The following is a 21,484-nucleotide window of genomic DNA, read 5'->3' as shown; positions in this document are numbered from 1 at the left end:
GAATCCTAAAAAAATAAATTAGGGAATCCTGTAAGTCTGTTACTGTACGTGAACATACTTTGGATACTTAGCTTTATAATATTTGATCCTTATAGACTTACTGTTATAGAATATAAACTACTTGAGGGCAGGGAATTTTGTTTCCTGCTAATGTCAGTGATTAGAATGCATTTTATCAGTGCGAAGTAGAAAGTTACTGTGATGCATTAGCTGAGAGATTAATAGTTCAAATAGTCAAGTAAACATGTAATTGTTTGTGGGACCAAATTCCTTATTCCTGTAACTTTCTCAGTGTTCGGGACATTTTGTTATAAAGTCTCACGCTGTATTTTGTTCATGTTGTGAATTTTAGGCAATGTGTGCTGTTTAGCTGTTTAGCTCTCATTTTTTTTTAAGGGATTTTTTTTTTTTTTTTTTTTTTTTTAAGATTTACTTGGTGAGGAGAAGGGTAGAGAGACGAAGAATCTTGAGCAGACTCCCTGGTGAGTATGGAGCCCAATGTGGGACTCAATATCATAACCCAGAGATCATGACCTGAGCTGAAATCAAAAGCCGGACGCTTAACCGAATGAACCATCCAGGCGCCCCTGGAGGGATGTTTTAATAAAGCTTTTCTTAGGTACAAAATTTTAAATTCAAGAACCCGTCTCAAATGCGCCATTCCACTCAATACAAAATATTAATCTTATTTGTCAGGTAGGACATTTTTTGTGAGTGACAGACCTCCTGGAAAACAGTGGCTGAAACAAGTAGATGGTTTATCATTCCCAAGTAACAGGAAGCCCAGATCTGTAATGTTGGATGGGACGGGTACCCTGGGCAGTTATCTCCCTACTCTACCTCTGTTGGCAGCCCTTTCACCATCCAGCAGGATGGCCACCGTAGGACTAAGGGTGAACGGTGAAGAGCAAAGCCCTTTTTATTAGGTTTTGTCTTGCTTACATGGAAATGATAATCCCACGAAGTTTTTCCAATTAGCTAGAAATTTTAATAATGCAATTTTAATAATGATATTAGGGGTTTTTCAAATTTCATATTCACACCTAAACAACAGAAGGTAAAAGAAAAAGATATTAGAGAAAACATTCTGCAGATCAAATTAAAAATACCCCTTATTAAGTGACAAGGTAGTCAATGGGAAGAGAGATTTTATTAGCATACTTTGTTCTTTATCCTGAAGTATGTTCTGTGCAACCCATGACAGGCTTGGTAGGTGTTCCAAATGAGGTTCAAAAATTATTAGCCTCTGTTTCCTAACTTAAAGACTTAATTCCTCTGTTAATTTTATCTGGACCTAAAACTAAAATAATTTGCCAAGTCTCAATACAGATATTCTGATTCTAGTATCTTGGTAGAGAAATGAAAGGACTCATTAAAGTCTTGTAGTTGGGACATATTCTATCACTTCCACATGTATTTTACTATTAGACTATAACTTAATAGAAATATAATTGTGACATCCTAAGTGTAAAAATACCTTAGGTAATTTACCCAAACAGTATTTCACCATTTTCAACAATCATATTGTGCAGTAGGATCTGTATGTGCACCAGGAAAAGGAAGGTAGTGTGTTAGCATGAGGCAGATTGTGGTCTTTCCCTACCAAGTCAGGAATAAACATTCAGTTTTATATTAGAGTCTGACTCCATTTTTGATGTCTGAAGAATGATACCTGTTAAGCCTCACTATATAACCTCTTACTATTCTGCCCACCCGGGCAGGACAAGCTAGTAATAAAGCCTGAGTGCCCCTTCCCTTGGCATTAACTGAAAGTTCACACCATGAGTGCCATCGCCCCAGCCCCACATAGTATCCATCCTAACAAACCAGTCACCATTCCCTGCGTTCTCTAGCCATTTTTAGAACCTGAGAAGGTCTACCCTGCTCTCCCCCAGAAAGCATCATATGTAATAAACATTCTCCTAACACTATTATATGGAGTCCTCATTCATGACATCCAGATCCAGTGGAGTAAGCACAAGTACAAACTAGCAAAAAATGTTTTAGAGGGTAAATATATGAGATTGCTAGTTATCAAGACTCCCACTGTGTCAATGTTTGCTTTTGAGAGAAACTCAGTGAACACTGATCTTTTCAACTTCCTGAGCATTCCAGCACAAGAGATTATCTTTATCCTTATTTCTGAAATTTTCTTTTACTTCCTAATACTTTTCATATGCTTACTATTTTTCTATTTTCATTTCATGTAAACATGCAACCCATGGGTCTCATTTCAGCACAAAAGGCAGGCATGTAAACTATAATCATACAGTGTATGTTTATGAACAGGGAGGCAGGTTTTAGAGGGTGAGAGTTTGAAATTGTGTAACTTTCAAATTCAAATTATGAATATATATTTCCAAGAATGTAAGTTGTGCAAACCCAACATGGAGAAAAATTATTATGGATGACATCCAACCTAGGGAGCCCAAGGATGTATTAACAGTGTTCATTATGAAATGCTTCAATGAGATGGGGTGCACTTGGGCTAATGCACATGATTCATTCATGTTACAAAAAAATGTTTCTATAGTTTCCTTTTTAGATATGAGAATTTATAATATCCTAAATAAAATGGTATCAGACTGCAATTTTCAGTGGCCAAATTTGAATCCTTCACAAGCATACTATTCTGATTCTTTTGATTAAAATGTCCTCTACAACTTTCTCTTCAGTTTCCAAAAATAAGACTAGTTTTCACTAATCTACGATATACAACAATTACTACCTTTCATAAGAGGGAGAAATCATCATTCCCCCTCCATTTTTTCTACCACATATGCCATCCCCAATAACTTGTCCTTCTACTCACATGAAAATCTTTCTCTTAATGTTCTGGCCTACTCTGTTTCATGATCATCCTTTCCTGTAACCATCAACAAAGGCCCTCAATCATACCAACAAATCTAGAGAAGAGGCTGTAGTCACAGAAAACATGTCAATTCAGGTAACAGTTTTATACTATTCCCTGCCCCCACTAAGCCCTCAAACCTACACTGTACTGTATCTTAAAATTAGTGTCCTAGTTTTTCCAGGTTACATAGGTATGAGTAAACCCCACCTATGACCTGGGTCCTTTCACCCTACCGATTCCTTGTGACCATTATGGTAGCCCATGAAATGCATGTAATTAAAGTATAACATCAGTGGATTCCAAACTGCAGGTCGTGTCACCAGTAATAATGCAGCCTCGAGAAACCTCAAGTAATTGAGTAAAAAAAGTATAGGGGCTTCTGGCTAGCTCAGTCCTTATAAGAAGACATGACTCTTGATCTTGGGGTCATGAGTTTAAATTCCACATTGGGTGTTGAGAATACTTAAAATATTTTTTAAAATTATAAGCTGAAGATAATTAGTAGCTGTTTCCACAGATACCCTTGTTCTGTTGATACCTATCATCTCATTAGGTTTTAAATAATTTAAATTTTCTGTGGAATTTAACATCTAAGATTGGTTAATCCTCAAAGTATGCCTACTTCCCCTGTAGTATGAATTTTCTTATTTTAGTCCATTGAGAGAACTGGCTAAACAAATGATCACTTTAATTACATTTGTAATGTTTCTGTCCAGTATGAATTTTTTGGTATTTCCTGAGGTAAAGACCTTGACACATTTGTATGGTTTCCATCTCATATGAATTCTTTCATAACCACAACGTTGTACTTTTTTTTTTTTAATCACTGGAAATTTGTCCCTCTTAATCCCACTTATTTTATGTGCCCCCCCCCCAAAGCTGTACATTTTTTATAAAGCTGATCACACTCATTATATTTGTAAGGTTTCTGTCTATAACAGTTATATTCCACAAGGTAGAAACTTTGGATAAGCCTTGCCATACATCTGTGTGCTTTCTTTTAGAGATTTATATTATGATGTCAAGTGAGGTGTAAGCCCCTGGTTAAAAGTTTTGCCACATACATTAGTTTCATATGGTTCCTCTCCATGATATGGAATCTGATGTTGAATAAGGCTTGAACACTTGCTTAATCATTTTATTTGTAAGGTTTCCTTCTATTGTGAGTTCTTTGATGATCCCCAAAGCTTGAGTTTTGAATAAAACCACTGCCACACATACTAGATTTATAATGTTTCTTTTCACTATGTATTTTCTGATGCCTAGTAAGTTTTGCAAACTGGGTAAAAGCTTTGCCACACTCACTACATTTATAAGGTTTCTCTCCGGTATGGATTTTCTTATGCTGAGTAAGATGTGAACGCTCTGTGAAGGCTTTGCCACACTCATTACATTTATAAGGTTTCTCTCCAGTATGAGTTCTCTCATGACCCCAAAGATGAGAACGTTTAATAAAAGCCTTATCACATTTGTTACATTTATAAGGTTTTTCTCCTGTATGAATTCTCTGATGTTCCATAAGGCTTGAACTTTGGATAAAAGCCTTGTCACACACATCACATTTGTGTGGTTTCTCGCCAGTGTGTATTTTCTGATGCCTGGTAAGGTTTGCAAATTGGGTAAAAGCTTTGTCACACACATTACATTTGTAAGGTTTCTCTCCAGTATGGATTTTTCTATGTTGAGTAAGATTTGAACGCTCAGCAAAGGCTTTACCACACTCAATACATGTGTAAGGTTTCTCTCCAGTATGAGTTCTCTCATGGCCCCAGAGGTGTGACCGTCTGATAAAAGCCTTATCACATTTACTACATTTATAAGGTTTTTCTCCTGTATGAATTCTCTGATGTTCTAGAAGGCTAGAACTTTGGATAAAAGCTTTGCCACAAACATCACATTTGTGTGATTTCTCTCCAGGATGTGTATTCTGATGTCTAATGAGGTGTGAGCACTGCTTAAAAGCTTTGCCACACTCCTTACATTTGTAAGGTTTCTCTCCAGTATGGATTTTCTTATGTTGAGTAAGGCTTGAACGTTCAGCAAAGGCTTTGCTGCATTCATTACATTTGTAAGGTTTCTCACCAGTATGAATTCTCTCATGACTCCAAAGGTGTGACCGTTGGATAAAAGCCTTACCACACTCATTACATTTGTAAGGTTTCTCTCCAGTATGCATTCTCTGATGATTTGCAAGGTTTGAATTTTGACTACAGACCTTGCCACATATGTCACATTTATATGGTTTCTCTCCTGTATGGATTCTCTGATGCCTAGTGAGGTTTGAACATTGGTTAAAGGCTTTGCCACACTCCTTACATTTGTAAGGTTTCTCTCCAGTATGGATTTTCTTATGTTGAGTAAGATGTGAGCGCTCTGTAAAGGCTTTGCCACATTCATTACATTTGTAAGGTCTCTGTCCTGAGTGAATTCTCTCATGACTCATGAGGTTTGAGCTTTTGCTAAAAGCCTTCCCACAGTCATTACATTTGTAAGATTTTCCCCTAGTGTATGCTCTTCTGTATTGTGCAGGTAACAAAGGATATTTTAAAATCTTCCTATATTTATTCCAAATGTTTTTGATACTAGAAGGAGTTCTTTGAAGTGGTGGAACAGAGGAACCATTGTTGAAAGATTTCTCAACTTGATTACGTTCATACATTTTTTCCTCAGTCTGAAATCTCTGCAGTTCAGCCAGGTGTGTGTGTAAACATAACCCAGTTCTGTTTTCCAAACAGTCTGTGTACCAGTTTCCAGCAACACTTATGTTATTTTCCAGTTTTAACAAATGCCTGACAAATGGCTCACCATGCATGAGATATTGGTATGTATGATTTCCTACAGAAGTACTCTGCTTTGGAGGAAAAGTAATTGAGGATTTATTAAGCTGTTGATCTTTTCTATGAGAGAGATTTTTGTTATGTGTCAAAGGCACTTCTTTGTAATTTCTTGCATCGTATCTCCACTGACTCTCAAACTCATGCATATTTTCCCAGACTTCCTTGAGATCAAAATCCTTGATGCCTTGGCTTTCATTTCCCTCCAATATCACTAAGTGGTATGATTCTCCTTTATTAATGTCCTCTTTTGGTGATAATTTCTTGATTGCAAATCCAGCAGAAAGGCTTCCTACCAAAGAGAGTTGGAGGGTAATTATTGTATGCTGAATTACATAATTACATTAAAAAGTACTTAACATGAACAAAGGAAGTTTCTCAAGCACAGTCTTCAAGCACTGTCATAATATACAAATACTATTGTAATATATAATGGTTTTAAGATTCTTTTTATAAATTTTTCCATATTATTATTTTCTGATCTTAAGATAAATTTTCTAAACATACTATTATATACTATACATATTTTTTGGCGATATACCTGGGTACTTGATACTTCGTGATTAGGGAGCTGATCTATATACTGGCTATTCTGTAACTGTACATGAGATCATAACAGATTTCTGTCTTCCCTAATTCTTAATCTTTATAAAAGTGTGTTTATCTGAACCCAGTATTTCGTAATTCAGTGATTCTCAATGTATCTTTCATTTCTCCTACTGTGTATTCCTTATGGAATGTAAATTCTTTCTTTTAGTTCTTGGGAAAGAATTCTTTAGAATTCCAGAGACTATTATTTTGTGTAACTGGTTACTTAACCTGCTAGATTTATCAGTTGTTTAACTGTAATACAGATTTCTTAAAGTATCTTTTTTCTTTCATCATATTCCCACATGGGGCACCAGTGTGGCTCACGCAGTTAAGCCTCAGACTCTTCATCATATTCCCACATTATTATTAAGCACCAGATCACGCTGCTGTAGTGAGCAGGCTATGCTGTGTATGAATAGGGCTCTTTCCTTACGTAGGTAATGCCGTGTGGGGAGGGGTGGGTCCTGTGGAAACTGAGGTGCTCTGGCCTCATAATTAATATACCAGGAGATACCGGTACAGTTGTTTAGATCAATGAAAAGTCTGAGCCAAGGCCAGGATTTGGGTTCAGAAAACCAAGAATGAAGCACAAGGAGTACCAGAAGTGGGAGTAGTGCTTGTGCTTGTGGTAATATGTCCTTTAGAAGGACAGTGTGAACAGCAGTATTTAAACAGAGAAACCATTTTTGGCAGTGTCACTGTGGTCCATGACAGAGGTCTATGTGCACGGTTGTGGTTAGCAACGTAAGTAGTCAATTTAACAGGAAAATAGGACAGCAATGGGATGTGTGTCAACAAGGACCAGGTGGGTTAACTGAAATACATAATTTCAGGAGCTTAAGAAATTTTCTGGGAAACACAAACATCAGAAGCAGGAGTAATAAGGAAACCAAGGAATGTAAAAAAAACTTCATTTCCTTAAGTAAAATTAGATATTTAAATATTATTAATATACAAGGATGTACATGATGAATCTAAACAAGAATATTAGAATAAATAATTTGTAGCAAAAAAAGTAATGAAAATAAAATTTAAAGTTATTTTCAGAAAACTACGTATATATAGTGAAAAAATAATGTATCTTATACAAAAAGCTAAGGTAAGTCAATTGAATGGTATTTTCTGGGACTAAAGCAGTAACTTAAAAGTATGTTCACAAGATATAAAAAATTCTCAGTTTAAAGAATGTCATATATTTAACTAAGGAAAATGTTTGTTAAAATAATGAGATACATGGGGCGCCTGAGTGGCTCAGTGGGTGAAAGCCTCTGCCTTTGGCTCAGGTCACGATTCCAAGGTCCTGGGATCGAGCCCTGCATCAGGCTCTCTGCTTGGCAGGGAGCCTGTGTACCCCGCTCCCTCTGCCTGGCTCTCTGCCTACTTATGATCTCTCTCTCTCTGTCAAATAAATAAAATCTTAAAAAACAAAAAACAAAAAACTGAGATACCACTACACAGTTACGAATGGCCAAAATCCAGAACACTGTAACACCTAATATACCACTGAGGATGTGGAACAGGAACTCTAGGTCACTGCTGGAGGGAATGCAAAATGGTATCCCCTCTGGAAGACAGCCTGTAATTTCTCACAGAATTAAATATACTCTTAAATAGGATCCAGCAGTCAAACTCCTTGGTATTTACACAGCTAAGTTGAAAATTTATGTCCACGTAAAAATCTGGGACACAAAATAGAAAAATCCTACAATCTGTATGGAACCACAAAAGATCCCAAACAGTGAATGCATCTTGAGAAAGAAGAACAAAGTTAGAGGCATCATGTTCCCTGATTTCACACTCCTTCATTACAAAGCTGTGGTAATGAAAACAATATGGTATTAGCATAAAAACAGACACAGAGATCAACAGAAGAACCCAGAAATAAACCCCACACGTGGTCAATTAATTTACGACAAAGGAGACGTGAATATACAACAGGGAAAGGGCAGTCTCTTCAATAAACAGTATTGGGAAAACTGGACCGCCACATGCAAAAGAATGGAGCTGGGCCACTATCTGATACCATACACAACAACTAAACCAAAAGAGATTAAAGACTTGAACCTAACACCTGAATCCATAAAACTCCTGGAAGAAAAGATAGAGGGTAATAAGCTCCTTTTTTTTTTTTTTTTAAAGATTTTATTTATTTGACAGAGAGAGATCACAAGTAGATGGAGAGAGAGGCAAGCAGAGAGAGAGAGAGAGAGAGGGAAGCAGGCTCCCTGCTGAGCAGAGAGCCCGATGCGGGACTCGATCCCAGGACCCTGAGATCATGACCTGAGCCGAAGGCAGCGGCTTAACCCACTGAGCTACCCAGGCACCTGGTAATAAGCTCCTTGACACAAATCTGGGCAATATTTTTTTTTCACTCTTGATACAAAAATCAACAAAAGCAAAAATAAGTGGAACTTGCATCAAACCAGAAAATTTCTGCACAGGCAAGGAAACCATCAACAAAATGAAAAGGTAACCTACTGAATGGGAGAAAATATTAGCAAGTCATGTATCTTATTAGGGGCTAATAACCCAAAATAACAGCAAAAAAGCCCCCAAATAACCCAATTTTTAAAATGAGCAAAAGATCTGAATAGATATTTTCCAACAAATACATCCAGATGGCCAACAGGACCAAGAGAAGCACTCAAGATTAATCATCATCAGGGAAATGCAAATCAGAGCCACAGTGAGATACCACGTTAAGCTCCTCAGAATGGCAGGTATCAAAAAGACAAGAAATAACCAGTGTTGGTGAGGGGATGGAGAATTTGTGCACTATTAGTGGGAGTCTAAATTGGTGTAGCCAGTATGGAAAACAGTACAGTTGTTCCTAAAAAAATGAAAAATAGAATTACTGTATGATCCACCAATTCCTCTTATTTATCTGAAGAAAACAAAACACGAATTCAAAAAGATACATGCATTCCAATGTTCGCTGCAGCGCTGTTCACAATATCTGTGATATGGAAATAATCTAAGTGTCCACTGATGGGTGAATGGGTAAATACAGTGTTATCCAGTCTAAAAAAAAGAAGAGAATCTTGCCACTTGTGATAACATGGATGGACCTTGAGGACATTACGCTAAGTGGAATAAGTCAGCCAAAAAGACCAATATCTTCTATGATCTGTCTTATATGTGAACTCTTAACCAACAACAACCCTTTGAGATACAGAGTATACTGACAGTGGCCAGAGGCAGGAGGGTGACAGGATAGTAGCAGAAATGGGTGAAGGGGATCAAAAGGTTTAGGAGAAAAAAAGAAAAAAGATGAGCGCCTGGCTGGCTAGCTGGCAGAGCATGCGACTCTTTACCTTAGGATTGTTGAGTTTGAGCCCCACGGTGGGTGTAGCAAACACTTAAAAACAAAAATTAAAAATTGGATGCCTGGTGGCTCAGTGGGTTAAAGCCTCTGCCTCCGGCTCAGGTCATGATCTCAGGGTCCTGGGATCGAGCCCCACATCAGGCTCTCTGCTCAGTGGGAAGCCTGCTTCCTCCTCTCTCTCTGCCTGCCTCTATGCCTACTTGTGATCTCCCTCTGTCAAATAAATAAATAAAATCTTAAAAAAAAAAAAAAAAAGACCTGCTGCTGGGGTGCCTGAGTGGCTCGGTATGTTGTGTCTGACTCTTGGTTTCAATTTAGGTCATGACCTTAGGGTCGTGAGATCAAGCCCCCTGTCAGGCTCTGTGCCAGGTGTAGAGTCTGCTTAAGATTCTCTTCCCTTCCCTCCCTCCACCACCACTCTCACCAGTACACACATGCTCGCTCACTCTCTTTAAAAAAAAAAAAAAACAAAAAAACAAAAACAAAGCAAAACAAACTGCTGCCGCACTTTTTTTTTTTTTTGAATTTTTAAACGAAAAACAAATAGATAATCAATATGGTGCTTTCCATATACCAGGAATGCAGTAAACATTTAAGCAATGATACAGGTTTTTCCTACAGAAAGGCTAACTAGAAATCTCAGTAAGCTATGCTGTATTTAAACTACATCTAATTTTAGATTTTCACTTTTTGGAATTATCCACATCGTGACTTCCACCTAATGAATGCAAAGGGGCCAGGGACCCTAAAAAGCCAGGATGGCCTGGGAAAGAGAGAGATTTTAGCTGTACTTTATCAGACAGACAATACTAGGAAAAGGATCAACTAAGACACCATCATCTTCTCAGAGGGTTAATGGGAGGTGGCTTCCTTGTAGAATGAAGACTCTGTGTCCTCTAGACCAACATTGTCAGTAGTGAAACATTTCTGTCTCGATCAGAATAGGTAATATAATCTTATATATTGAAATTTACTTTTGTAAACAGAAAGAGAATGTTGAAACAGGAAAAATGTGACCAGTAAAGAGCAGCAGTGGCGGGGGGTGGGGGCAAGGGGAGCACTGTGGGTGTCGCGACCCACATGCATATTGTGTGAACACCGCTCTCATAGGCTACAGTGGAAATGACCTAAGTTGAAACAAAAGCGCTCCCAAATGTGCCTAAGTGCCTTTTATCCTGGCAAGTTAAGATTTGAGAAATTTTCAGCATATAACCTCAAGTCCTCCCAGTCATGAAAATCCATTTTCAGATTGTTATTGTAAACACTAGTTTACAAACAAAACTTCAATAAAGATTATCCTCTCCTTTAGCCTTTAAAACTCAGCCTTCAACAAAGTCAAAAGAGAACCCCCAGAATGGGAGAAAATATTTGCCAATCATATATCTGATAAGGTACTTGCATCTAGAATATATAAAGAACTCTTTAGACTCAACAACAAAAAGACAATCCAATTTTAAAATGGACAAAGAATCTAAACAGACATTTCAAAAACCATAGAAAGACGCCCAATAAGCACACAAAAAGATGTCTAACACCATTAGTCATTAGGGAAATGCAAATCAAAACCGGAGTAAGATACAACTCCACATCCCTAGGATGGCTATAATCAAGGAAACAGATTACAAGTGTTGGTAAGGATGTGGAGTACCTGGAATGTTCATACATCCCTGGTGGGAATGTAAAATGGGGCAGCTGCTTTGGAAAATAGTCTGGTGGCTCTCCAAAAGATTAAAGAAAACTACTGTATGGCCCAGCAGTTCCATTCTTAGCTATATGCTGAAGAGAAATGAGAACTGTATGTCTCCATAAAAACTTGTGCAAAACTGTTTACAGCAGCATTACTCATAACAGCCATAAGGCAGAAACGACGCAAATGGCCAGCAACGCATGGATGGATAAACAAGATGTGGGATTCGTGCATGGAATATTACGTGGCGACAAAAAGGAATGAAGTTCTACAAAAACCAAAAAGGGCTATAAAAGCCAAACAACACACCAAAAACCCCTGCATATGAATGTTCATAGCAGCTTTATCTGTAATCGCCCAAACCTGAAAGCCACCAAGGTGCCTCTCAGTAGACGAATGGAGAAATAACCTGTGGCCCATTCAGACAACGGAAATACTATTCAGCACTAAAAAGAAAGGAGCTGTCAAGCCAGGAAAAGACATGGAGGAAACGTAAATGCACGACAATCTGAAAAGGCTATATATCCCGTTTGATTCCAACTTTATGACATTCTGGGAAAGGCAAAACTATGAAGACAGTAAAGAGATCCATGTTTGCAGGGGCCAAGAGGGAGGGTGAGATGACTCTCTTATTGCTGGCTCAAAGGAGATGATCGTATTATGTCTGATCTACGCTGTCACCACCCTCGGGAAGCACTGTTAAACTGCACAAAAGCTAGGACAAACTAGAGGCCCAGATCACTCAGGATCTCCTGATACCTTCCATCTCGGTGTCCTGGGACATGCTGACATTCTATCTGGTGGCTTCAAGAAGCACTTCTTTATAAACATGAATGAGAACAAAATGAGAACTGAAGAAATGGGTGAGGGGCCTGAACAGGCAGAGAGGGCTTGACACAGCTCCATGAAGTCTCATGGAGCCCCAGATACAAAGGAAAGGCAGCCATTCTGTTTGCTGAGATGTTCTCCCAAGGATATAAAAATGTTAATGGCAATTGAGTAGGCCTTAGGGTCAGCACTACGGAGGCCTCAGCTCTGATCTGTATGGATTGAGAACCAAGAGAAATCAAGGGCAAAGACTCCTCAGGGACAGCCATCTTGGTCCCTCTCAAACAATGGCAGCAATATGGTCAGAGGGGCCAGGGCAGAGTGTTACAGGTCATGACAATGGGAGTGCAGAGGATTTCCTTTGAAAGTTCATAAGAAACTTTTATTTTCCCATAGATTTTCCCCAGACAGTATTTAACGGAGCAGCTTACTCCACCCATCTGAGCTCTTACATGTGTTCCCATCCTAATACATTCCCACATGTCTGCATTTCCCGTTTGCTCTTCACTTTCCACAGTCTACGGCTCTTCCCCTTGATCCAAAATGGATATATTCAGCTCAAGAGACTTCAAATTATAAAGAAAAAGAACCTGAGATGCTTTGCTCTTCCAGAACATATTCCTGGCTCTTCATTCAGTGGAGAACAGAGGGTATTCATTAGACGTGGGTGTAGAAAGTATTTAAAAAACTAGTCAACGGACTGCCTCCTCCTGAATGCTTCGGGGTTATTTTACGTGTGCAGGTATCTAGCTCTCTTCCAAGAACTACTGAGTCAAAAGCACGAGGGTAAGACCACAGAATCAGGTATTTTTAAAAAATTCACCATACGGTTTTCTGACAACTGATGTTCTGCAATTGCCAAATGAAGCACCAACGCGAAACTTCTGAAGAGAAGGGACAGTAGAGTCCACTTGACATTACGAAGCCTTTCCATTCTCTATCAAAAGCGCTTCCGTCACTCCCTTAAGAACAGGGATTGAAACTCATACAGTCAAGTCAGGGCCTCTCAAGAAAAAATGCAAAGACATACAAAATGAACTATCAAATTCTGGAGAGAAACTTTCCTCACCCAGGGAGACTAGGTTCCGGTAGTTCTCCACCATCACGTCCCTGTACAAGGCCCTCTGGGCAGGGTCCAGGCACTCCCACTCCTCCTGAGAGAATTCAATGGCCACATCCCTGAAGGTCAGGTGTCCCTGAAATGAAAACACATCTCACCAAGCGGACAGGCAGAGTGTTCTGATTCTGACACAAAGTAAAAGCAGCAGAGATGTGTAAAGGTGACATGACTGGGCTGAGTATTCCGACCGATCTGTGTAAGAGGATTCTAAGCAAGTTATAGTTCTCTGATTTTCTTAAATGAAACAACATAAAATTAGCCATTTTAAAGTACCATTTGGTGGCATTTAGTATATTCATAGTGTTGAACAAACATCACCTCAGTCGAGATAAAAAATATTTTTATTGTTCCCAATGGAAACCCTTTACCCATTAAGCAGGTGCTTCCTATTGGCCCTTTCTTCTCCAGTTGCTGGCAACCATTAATGCGTTGTCTCTATGGATTTACCTAGTTTGGGATTTTCGTATTTGTAAATGGAATGGTATAAAGTGTGACTTTTCTGCATCTGGCTCCTTTCACTTGGAATAATGTTCAGGTTCGTGCATGATGTTGTACATACCAGTACATCGCTTTTTTATAGCTGAATACTATTCCATCATTGGACTAGACTGTATTCACTGTCTACTGATGGGCCTTTGATCATCACCTTTGGCTAATGTTAATAATGTTGCTGTGAACTTTCAAGTACAAGTAGGTGTCTGGATACCTGTTTTCGGTTCTTTTGGTTATATACCTAGGAACAGAATTCCTGGGTCGCATGGTTTAATTTTTCAAGGATCTGCCATGCTGTTTCCAACAGCAACTTATACATTTTAACAGAATGTGTCATGATTCTAATTTCTCCACATCTTTACCAACATTTTGTGTTACTGTACTCATCCTAGTGGGTGTGAAATGGTATCTCATTGCGGTTTTGACTGGATTTCACTAATGACTGATTTCACTGAACCTCTCTTCAGTGGCCTGTTTCAGCTGTTTATCTGCTATGGAGAAGTGTCTGTTAAAGTCCTCTGACCATTTCTTAAATTGGATTCTTTTTATTTGGGTTGTTGAGTTGTAGAAGTTCTTCGTATATCCTAGGTTCTAGACCCTTACGAGATACATGATTTGCAAATTATTTCCTCTTATCTGGTAGGTTATGTTTCACATATGTGATAATGTCCTTTAATGCACAAACATTAATTTTGATGATGACCAATTTATCTTTCTCTCTTTTGTTTTTGGTATCATGTATTAGATCCACTGCCAACCCCAAGGTCATGAAGCTTTACCTCTGTTTTCATCCAGAAGTTTTAAAGTTTTAGCTCTTACAGAGTCTTTGATTAATTCTAAATTATTTATATGGTATAAGGTAGTTTCACTTTATTCTTTCTCACATGGATATCCAGCTGTGCCAGCACCACTTAATATTCTTTTTCCACTGAGTGTTTTTGGCACCCCTGTAAAAAAGGAATTGACTACAGATGTATGGGTTTATTTGCGGATGCTCAGTTCTGTCACTTTGATCCGTATTTCTAGCCTCTGCTGGAGTTACACTTTTGATTACTCAAGATTTGTAGTATGGGGGCGCCTGGGTGGCTCAGTAGGTTAAGCCTCTGCCTTTAGCTCAGGTCATGATCTCAGGGTCCTGGGATCGAGCCCCACATCGTGCTCTCTGCTTAGCAGGGAGTCTGCTCCTCCCCCCCCAACCCCGGCCTCCCACCTCTCTGCCTACTTGTGATCTCACTCTCTATCAAATAAATAAATAAAAACTTAAAAAAAAAAAAAAAAAAGAAGACTTGTTAAAAAAAAAAAGATTTGTAGTATGGTTTGATGTTGGGAATTCTAGGTCTTCCAACTTTTTTTCTTTCTCATGTTAATTTTGGTTATTTGGGGTCCTTACCAAATCAACTGAGTTTTAGAATCAGGTTTCAGATTTGTGCTTTTAAAAAAGGCTGTTGAGATTTTGCTGGGTATTGCATTACTCTTTATCTAACTTTGGGGAGCACTGCCATTTTAATGTCTTCCAATCCACAAACACAGGCTAGCTTGACATTTATTTAGGTTTTAAATATTTTTTTTTTTAAGATTTTTATTTATTTGACAGACAGATCACAAGTAGGCAGAGAGGCAGGCAGAGAGAGAGAGAGAGAGGAGGAGGAGGCAGGCTCCCTGCCCAGCAGAGAGCCCGATGTGAGGCTCCATCCCAGGACCCTGGGATCATGACCTGAGCCGAAGGCAGAGGCTTTAACCACTGGAGCCACCCAGGCGCCCCTAGGTTTTAATTTTTAACTACATCTTTGTAGTTTTTGTTGTGCTTAAATCTTCCATTTCCTTGGTTAAACTTATTCCCATTTGTTTTGATGCTCTTGTAAATAGTACTGTTTACTTACTTTCAATTTGCTGATTGCAAGTATACACAAATACAACTGAATTGTGAGTGTTGATATTGTGTTCTGTAACTTCAATGAATTTATTATCTCTTCCTTTGAGGATTCTTTATTTCTAAATGTAAGATTATGTATTCTGTGAATAGAGTAGGTTGAATTCTTTTCCAATTCTGACACATTTTTCCCCTCTCTTTTCTCTGGGTAGAACTTCAGTACAATGTTAAAGTGTGGTGACAAAATGGGGCACCCTTATTTGTTCTTGGTATTAGGGTATAAGTTTTTAGCCTTTCACCAATGAGTATAATGTTAGCTGTGGAATTTTAGAATTTAGTAATACCTTTTTTTCAGAATGAGCAAGTTCCCTTCTATTCCTAATTTTTTAGTGCACTGTTTTTGTTGGAGTGTTCTGTAGACGTCTTCTAAGTCTAGTTGGTCAATCCTTTATTTCCTTACTGATACTATGTTTGATTGTTCTAGCCATTATTACAAGGGGAGTATTGAGGTCTCCAACTATTTTGCTCAATTTTTGCTTCAAAAAAGCAAAGGCGGGACGCCTGGGTGGCTCAGTTGGTTAAGCAGCTGCCTTCGGCTCAGGTCATGATCCCAGCGTGCTGGGATCGAGTCCCACATCAGGCTCCTTGCTCGGCGGGGAGCCTGCTTCTCCCTCTGCCTCTGCCTGTCATTCTGTCTGCCTGTGCTCGCTCTCTCCCCCTCTCTCTCTCTGATAAATAAATAAAATCTTTAAAAAAAAAAAAAAAAAAGCAAAGGCTTTGTTGTTATGTACATATCGTTCGCGGTTATTTTATCTTCTTTATGGATTTACCCTTCTTCAAAATGTAATGTTCTTCAACTTCTCTGGTAACAATTAAACAACTTTGTCTATTTGATCTATTTGTATTGCTAGCTTTCATCACTATTTGCATGGAGTATCTTTTCTATCCTTTCACTTTCCATCTATTTGTGTATCTAAAGTGAGCCTTTTGTAGATACAGAGTGAAATTATTATTTTTTCAAAAGATTTTATTTATTTGACAGAGAGAGATCACAAGTAGGCAGAGAGAGGGGAAGGGAAGCAGGCTCCCCACTGAGCAGAGAGCCCAACGTGGGGCTTGATCCCGACTCTGGGATCATGACCTGAGCTGAAGGCAGAGGCTTTATCCCACTGAGTGCAGGTGCCCCTAGAGTGAAATTACTTTTTAAAAATTAACTCCTTTGTCTTTTATTGAAGAGTTTAATCAATTTACATTGTGTCTGTGCATACATACCTTTTTTTTTTTTTAAAAGACTTTGTTTATTTGACAAAGACAAGAGAGAGACAGTGAGAGAAGGAACATAAACAGGGGGAGTAGGAGGAGGAGGAGCAGGCCTCCCACCAAGCAGGGAGCCCGATGCAGGGCTCGATCCCAGGACCCCGAGATGACCTGAGCCAAGGGCAGATGCCTAACGACTGAGCCACCCAAGCACCCCATGTGCACACCATTTTGATTGCTTTTGTTATTTTTCTGCATAGTTTTAAGTTATTTTCTGAATGGTTACCCTGGGGATTGCAGTTACATATAGAATATTTGAATTTCGTTGATATTAACTTAGCTTTAATAGCATATGATAACTGCTCCTATACAGTCTCCCTTTATGTTCTTTTTTAAAATTTTTATTTTTTGAAGATTTTATTTATTTGACAGGAAGAGACACAGTGAGAGAGGAAACACAAGCAGGGGGAGTGGGAGAGGGAGAAGCAGGCTTCCCACAGAGTGGGGAGCCTGATGTGGGGCCTGATCTCAGGATCCTGGCAGACGCTTAACTGAGCCACTCAGGCGCCCAAGTTCACCGATTCTTTATTCTTCTTGTCAGTCTGGTACTGAACCCTCTAGTGAATTTTCAGTTTTGGTGATTGTACTTTTTAGCTCCAGAATTTGTATTCTATCCCTTTACCATAATTTCTGTCCCTTTATTAATATTTTCTATTTGTCGAAACATTGTTGTCCTACTTCTTAGTTCTCTTCCATGGCTTCCTTTAGCTCAGTTAGTTTAAGACAGTTGACTTAAAATCCTTACTTAGTAAGTGGAATGTCTGGCCTCCTCAGGAACACCATCATTACCAGGTTAACCTGATAATCATACTTAAGATATACAATCAGGAGATACCCTTAGATTACCTGTAGTCAAGTCAGCCTGCTCAGAAGCAGGCATTCATTGTAACAGTAAGATATCATAAAGGATTGATGTATCTTCATTTAGAGGATGGTCTGATGAGGCTCTAAAAAAGCAGTTATCTATTTACTAACATGAAAACAACTCCAGACATAGGGTATGTAAATATTTAAATTTGCGAAATAAAATATTATAATTAAACATTTACTGAAGAATATGTTCTCAAATCATTGTAGTATATAAATTATAGTATATGAATGCATTTTTATAAGGTTTTTATAATAGTTACTAAAGAGAATACTGGGCGCCTGGGTGGCTCAATGGGTTAAAGCCTCTGCCTTCAGCTCAGGTCATGATCCCAGGGTCCTGGGATCAAGCCTCACATCAGGTTCTCTGTTCAGCAGGGAGCCTGCTTCCTCCTCTCTCTCTCTCTGCCTGCCTCTCTGCCTACTTGTGATCTCTGTCAAATAAATAAATAAAATCTTAAAAAAAAAATTAAAAAAAAAAATAAAGAGAATACTGGTTCCTAATGAAGACAATCAGTGATGATGGATGGTATGATGGGAAGGAGATAGTTTACTTCTTAGTTTCTAAACTCCATTACTGGGGCACCTGGGTGGCTCAGTGGGTTAAAGCCCCTGCCTTCGGCTCAGGTCATGAACCCAGAGTCCTGGGATCGAGCCCCGCATCGGGCTCTCTGCTCAGCAGGGAGCCTGCTTCCCTTCCTCTCTCTCTGCCTACTTGTGATCTCCGTCTGTCAAATAAATAAATAAATAAAAATCTTAAAAAAACAGACAAACAAAAAAAAACAACATTTAACAATAATTAGTAAAGAAAGGGGGCGCCTGGGTGGCTCAGTGGGTTAAAACCTCTGCCTTCAGCTCGGGTCATGATCTCAGGGTCCTGGGATCAAGGCCCGCATCAGGCTCTCTGCTCAGCGGGGAGCCTGCTTCCTCTTCTCTCTCTCCCTGACTCTGCCTACTTGTGATCTCTATCTTTCAAATAAATAAATAAAAATCTTAAAAAAAAATTAGTAAAATAAAAATTTAGCCCCAGACTCTCTAATGATAGAAGGTTCTGCTCTTATGTCTTCACTAAACCGTAAATATTTTTTCCTAAAAGATCTGCTGTGTGAGAGTTGCAAAGACCTGAGTGTTCCATAAAGACCTCATGGTCTTTATGAGATGGGTGTGCAATGAATAATTTTTTTTTTTTTTGCAATGAATAATTTAAAGAACATTCACTGTTAGACAAATGGGTTGATTCTACATTTTAAAATTAATTATGTTAATTTAAAAGACACTCTCTCTGTTCCTTATTTCCTCCTTTGAACTTCCCATTCTCTTTCAAAGTATTAGCATTTTGGAGTCAGAAATACACTGATTTTCTTGTTTAACGTCCGATGACATTTATAAAATTAGAAAAAGCAAATATCCCCCATCAGTCTCCTTTTCCAGAGTTTCTCAGGTATTTGTGCACATTAATACATCACTTACATATGTAATCTCTTTAATCTTGATTTCTACGAGCTGAAAGGGCATCCAGAAAGGGTCTCTGAGGAATCTTTAATGTCCAACCTCACTGACACCACAGAGCCTACTCTCTTTCTCCAGTCCATGCCTGCACAGAAAATCCTTCCCAGGCTGACCACCTAAAAGGAGCCTCTTCCCAAGTTCCATATCACGGGGTCACAGTGAGATGGAATCTTCATGGAGATGAGAGAAAACTGGGACAAAGTGAGAGTAAACATTTTAGGCAGGAGAAAAGACAACTAAAAATGTATGACTTTTACCTGGGAAAGAGACATTCCTCCTTTTTTCCCTCTTCTGGGCTTCTTTCTCAGATAAGGTTATTCTGTGTGACAAAAAGTATGTTGTTTAATGCACAGAGTCAAAATAACCCCTTCCTCTGCTGTAACATACATACTGGGAGAACCTTCATGTGGAGGAAGGACAGTCCTTTGCTGCTGACTGCAACAGGAGGGAGGCAGAGATGATAACTCCCATACGGAGGGCAACAAGTGCCTTATTTCACGTATGTCTTCAGAAAGTCCTCCCCTTCTGCTGAAACCCACACATTCTACTGCAACTGCACTGTCCTTTGTCCCCTTGGCACTTGGCCAAAGGAACTGCCTCATTCAAGTTCTTGGCTCCTCCCTAGGCAGCTGCATCCAATGAGTGGTTGATGCAGGATACAGAAGCCTGTGCATTCCATCAAGCTGCACCAACTCCCAATCTTAAAGACCACCCCAGCTCCAGAGCTCCTCCCTGGTAGCAATACTAAGAGTTTAGATTTTTGTCCTGATAGTGATGGAAGCTATAAGAGGGTTTAATATCAAGAGAGGACACAGTCAAATTTAAGATAGTTATGATACAGAAAGGGGTAGGAGCTGAGAGGCGCATGCCTCTGTCTCTGGGACTATGCTCCTGCCTCTTTCTTAGTGGTGTTCATTATTTCTGGAGAACTAGGTCACATTTTAAACTTTAACTATAACTGGGCACGCTCTCTCAGAAACCTCCAGGGACCCACACACACACACCCAGTTCTGAAAATCATTTCAGGGATCTTATTAGCTCAGATTCAGAATTCCTGGTCTATCATCTCCATTTCACAGACGGTGCACTGAGGGGGAACACTTTTACCACGTTGCCCTTAAGAGGTCTGAACCACGGAGCAGTTAGCAGACCTGGGTGTAAGTAAATTCTGAAATGGTAGCCCGGACAGGTTTAAGTAGAAAGGACTTGTCCTAATTGCAGATGACCTTTCATGTTCCTGAACCAGGTCAGATTCTCTTTAATGGGTTTAATCAAACCCAAGTTAATTTACTTCCACTTTTCCAGAAAAAAATATAATAAAAGTATTTGAAATTAAAAATAGTTACTAGTTCTGAAAAACATGAAGAAGGGTCACCTGTGGAGATGAGCTCTGAGCAAACCTCTGCATCATAAACAGATGGGCTCTGCTGGAATAAAGTTCCACATCCGTCCAGCCCATACTCCCAACATCGGCACAGAAAAGACAAAGGGGACTTGAGGGGCACATCCATTTAGTTGGAAACTAAATGGAATGAAATCATGAAATCACTTACGGGAAGGGAACTGCTGAATATGAAACTAACTAGCTAAATTAGATGTTGAGTTTTAAAAGATTCTCAACATCCTTAAGGGATACATAATGAAACAGCTTAAGGTATTTACCAGACTTCAAACAACATTACACTACACAGTAAAGTAGAAAATCATGTAACTCAAAATCTGAACAAAAAATTAAGGAAAATAACTTAGAAACTAAAAAGATAAGCAGTGGATTCTGAGACTAAAGTTAAAACAAATGTGAAGATACATCAAATTTAGAAAAGAATGCCATGAGCCACAGGAAAAGGGGGAAAGAGAAACTTTGTCAATAATGGCCATTTTGAAAAGCACAACGTGCTTACAGAAAGTCTTCCCCCATTTCCTGGAAGGGAAGAGGATGGCCTGGAACTGCCTGAGCTAGGCCTCTGCACTCTAGATTAACGGGGGCTGCAAATGGAATCCTCTTATATGCAATTAGAAAGTGCAGATGCCTTCAACACCCGATTTCACAACTCTCATTCTCTTCTGCCTAACTGAAACAATTCAACAAATTTTCACTCCAGAGCCACAAATCCGTACTTCACAACTCAATATCCCACATCCAGTGAATTCAACACTCACCTGGGTCTGGGTCCCGTGCTTTGTCCGAGA

The 21,484-nt window shown here is 39.1% G+C and overlaps 1 protein-coding gene across 1 annotated transcript; it reads right to left on the bottom strand.

The window, feature by feature from the left end:
* Window positions 1-560: 560 nt before the first annotated feature.
* ZNF677 (zinc finger protein 677) lies at window positions 561-19,533 on the bottom strand. Its single transcript, XM_059150657.1, has 3 exons — window positions 19,256-19,533; window positions 13,189-13,315; window positions 561-5,980 (listed from the first exon to the last, which is right to left on the bottom strand). Exons 1-3 carry the CDS (start codon window positions 19,298-19,300, stop codon window positions 3,993-3,995), a joined length of 2,160 nt encoding a protein of 719 aa, XP_059006640.1. The 5' UTR covers window positions 19,301-19,533; the 3' UTR covers window positions 561-3,992.
* Window positions 19,534-21,484: the final 1,951 nt, after the last annotated feature.

The sequence above is a fragment of the Mustela lutreola genome, chromosome 16 (assembly GCF_030435805.1).
Source record: "Mustela lutreola isolate mMusLut2 chromosome 16, mMusLut2.pri, whole genome shotgun sequence".
Classification (NCBI taxonomy): domain Eukaryota; kingdom Metazoa; phylum Chordata; class Mammalia; order Carnivora; family Mustelidae; genus Mustela; species Mustela lutreola.
The sequence above is the reverse complement of the archived record's forward strand: the minus strand, read 5'-3'. Positions and strand labels throughout refer to the sequence as shown.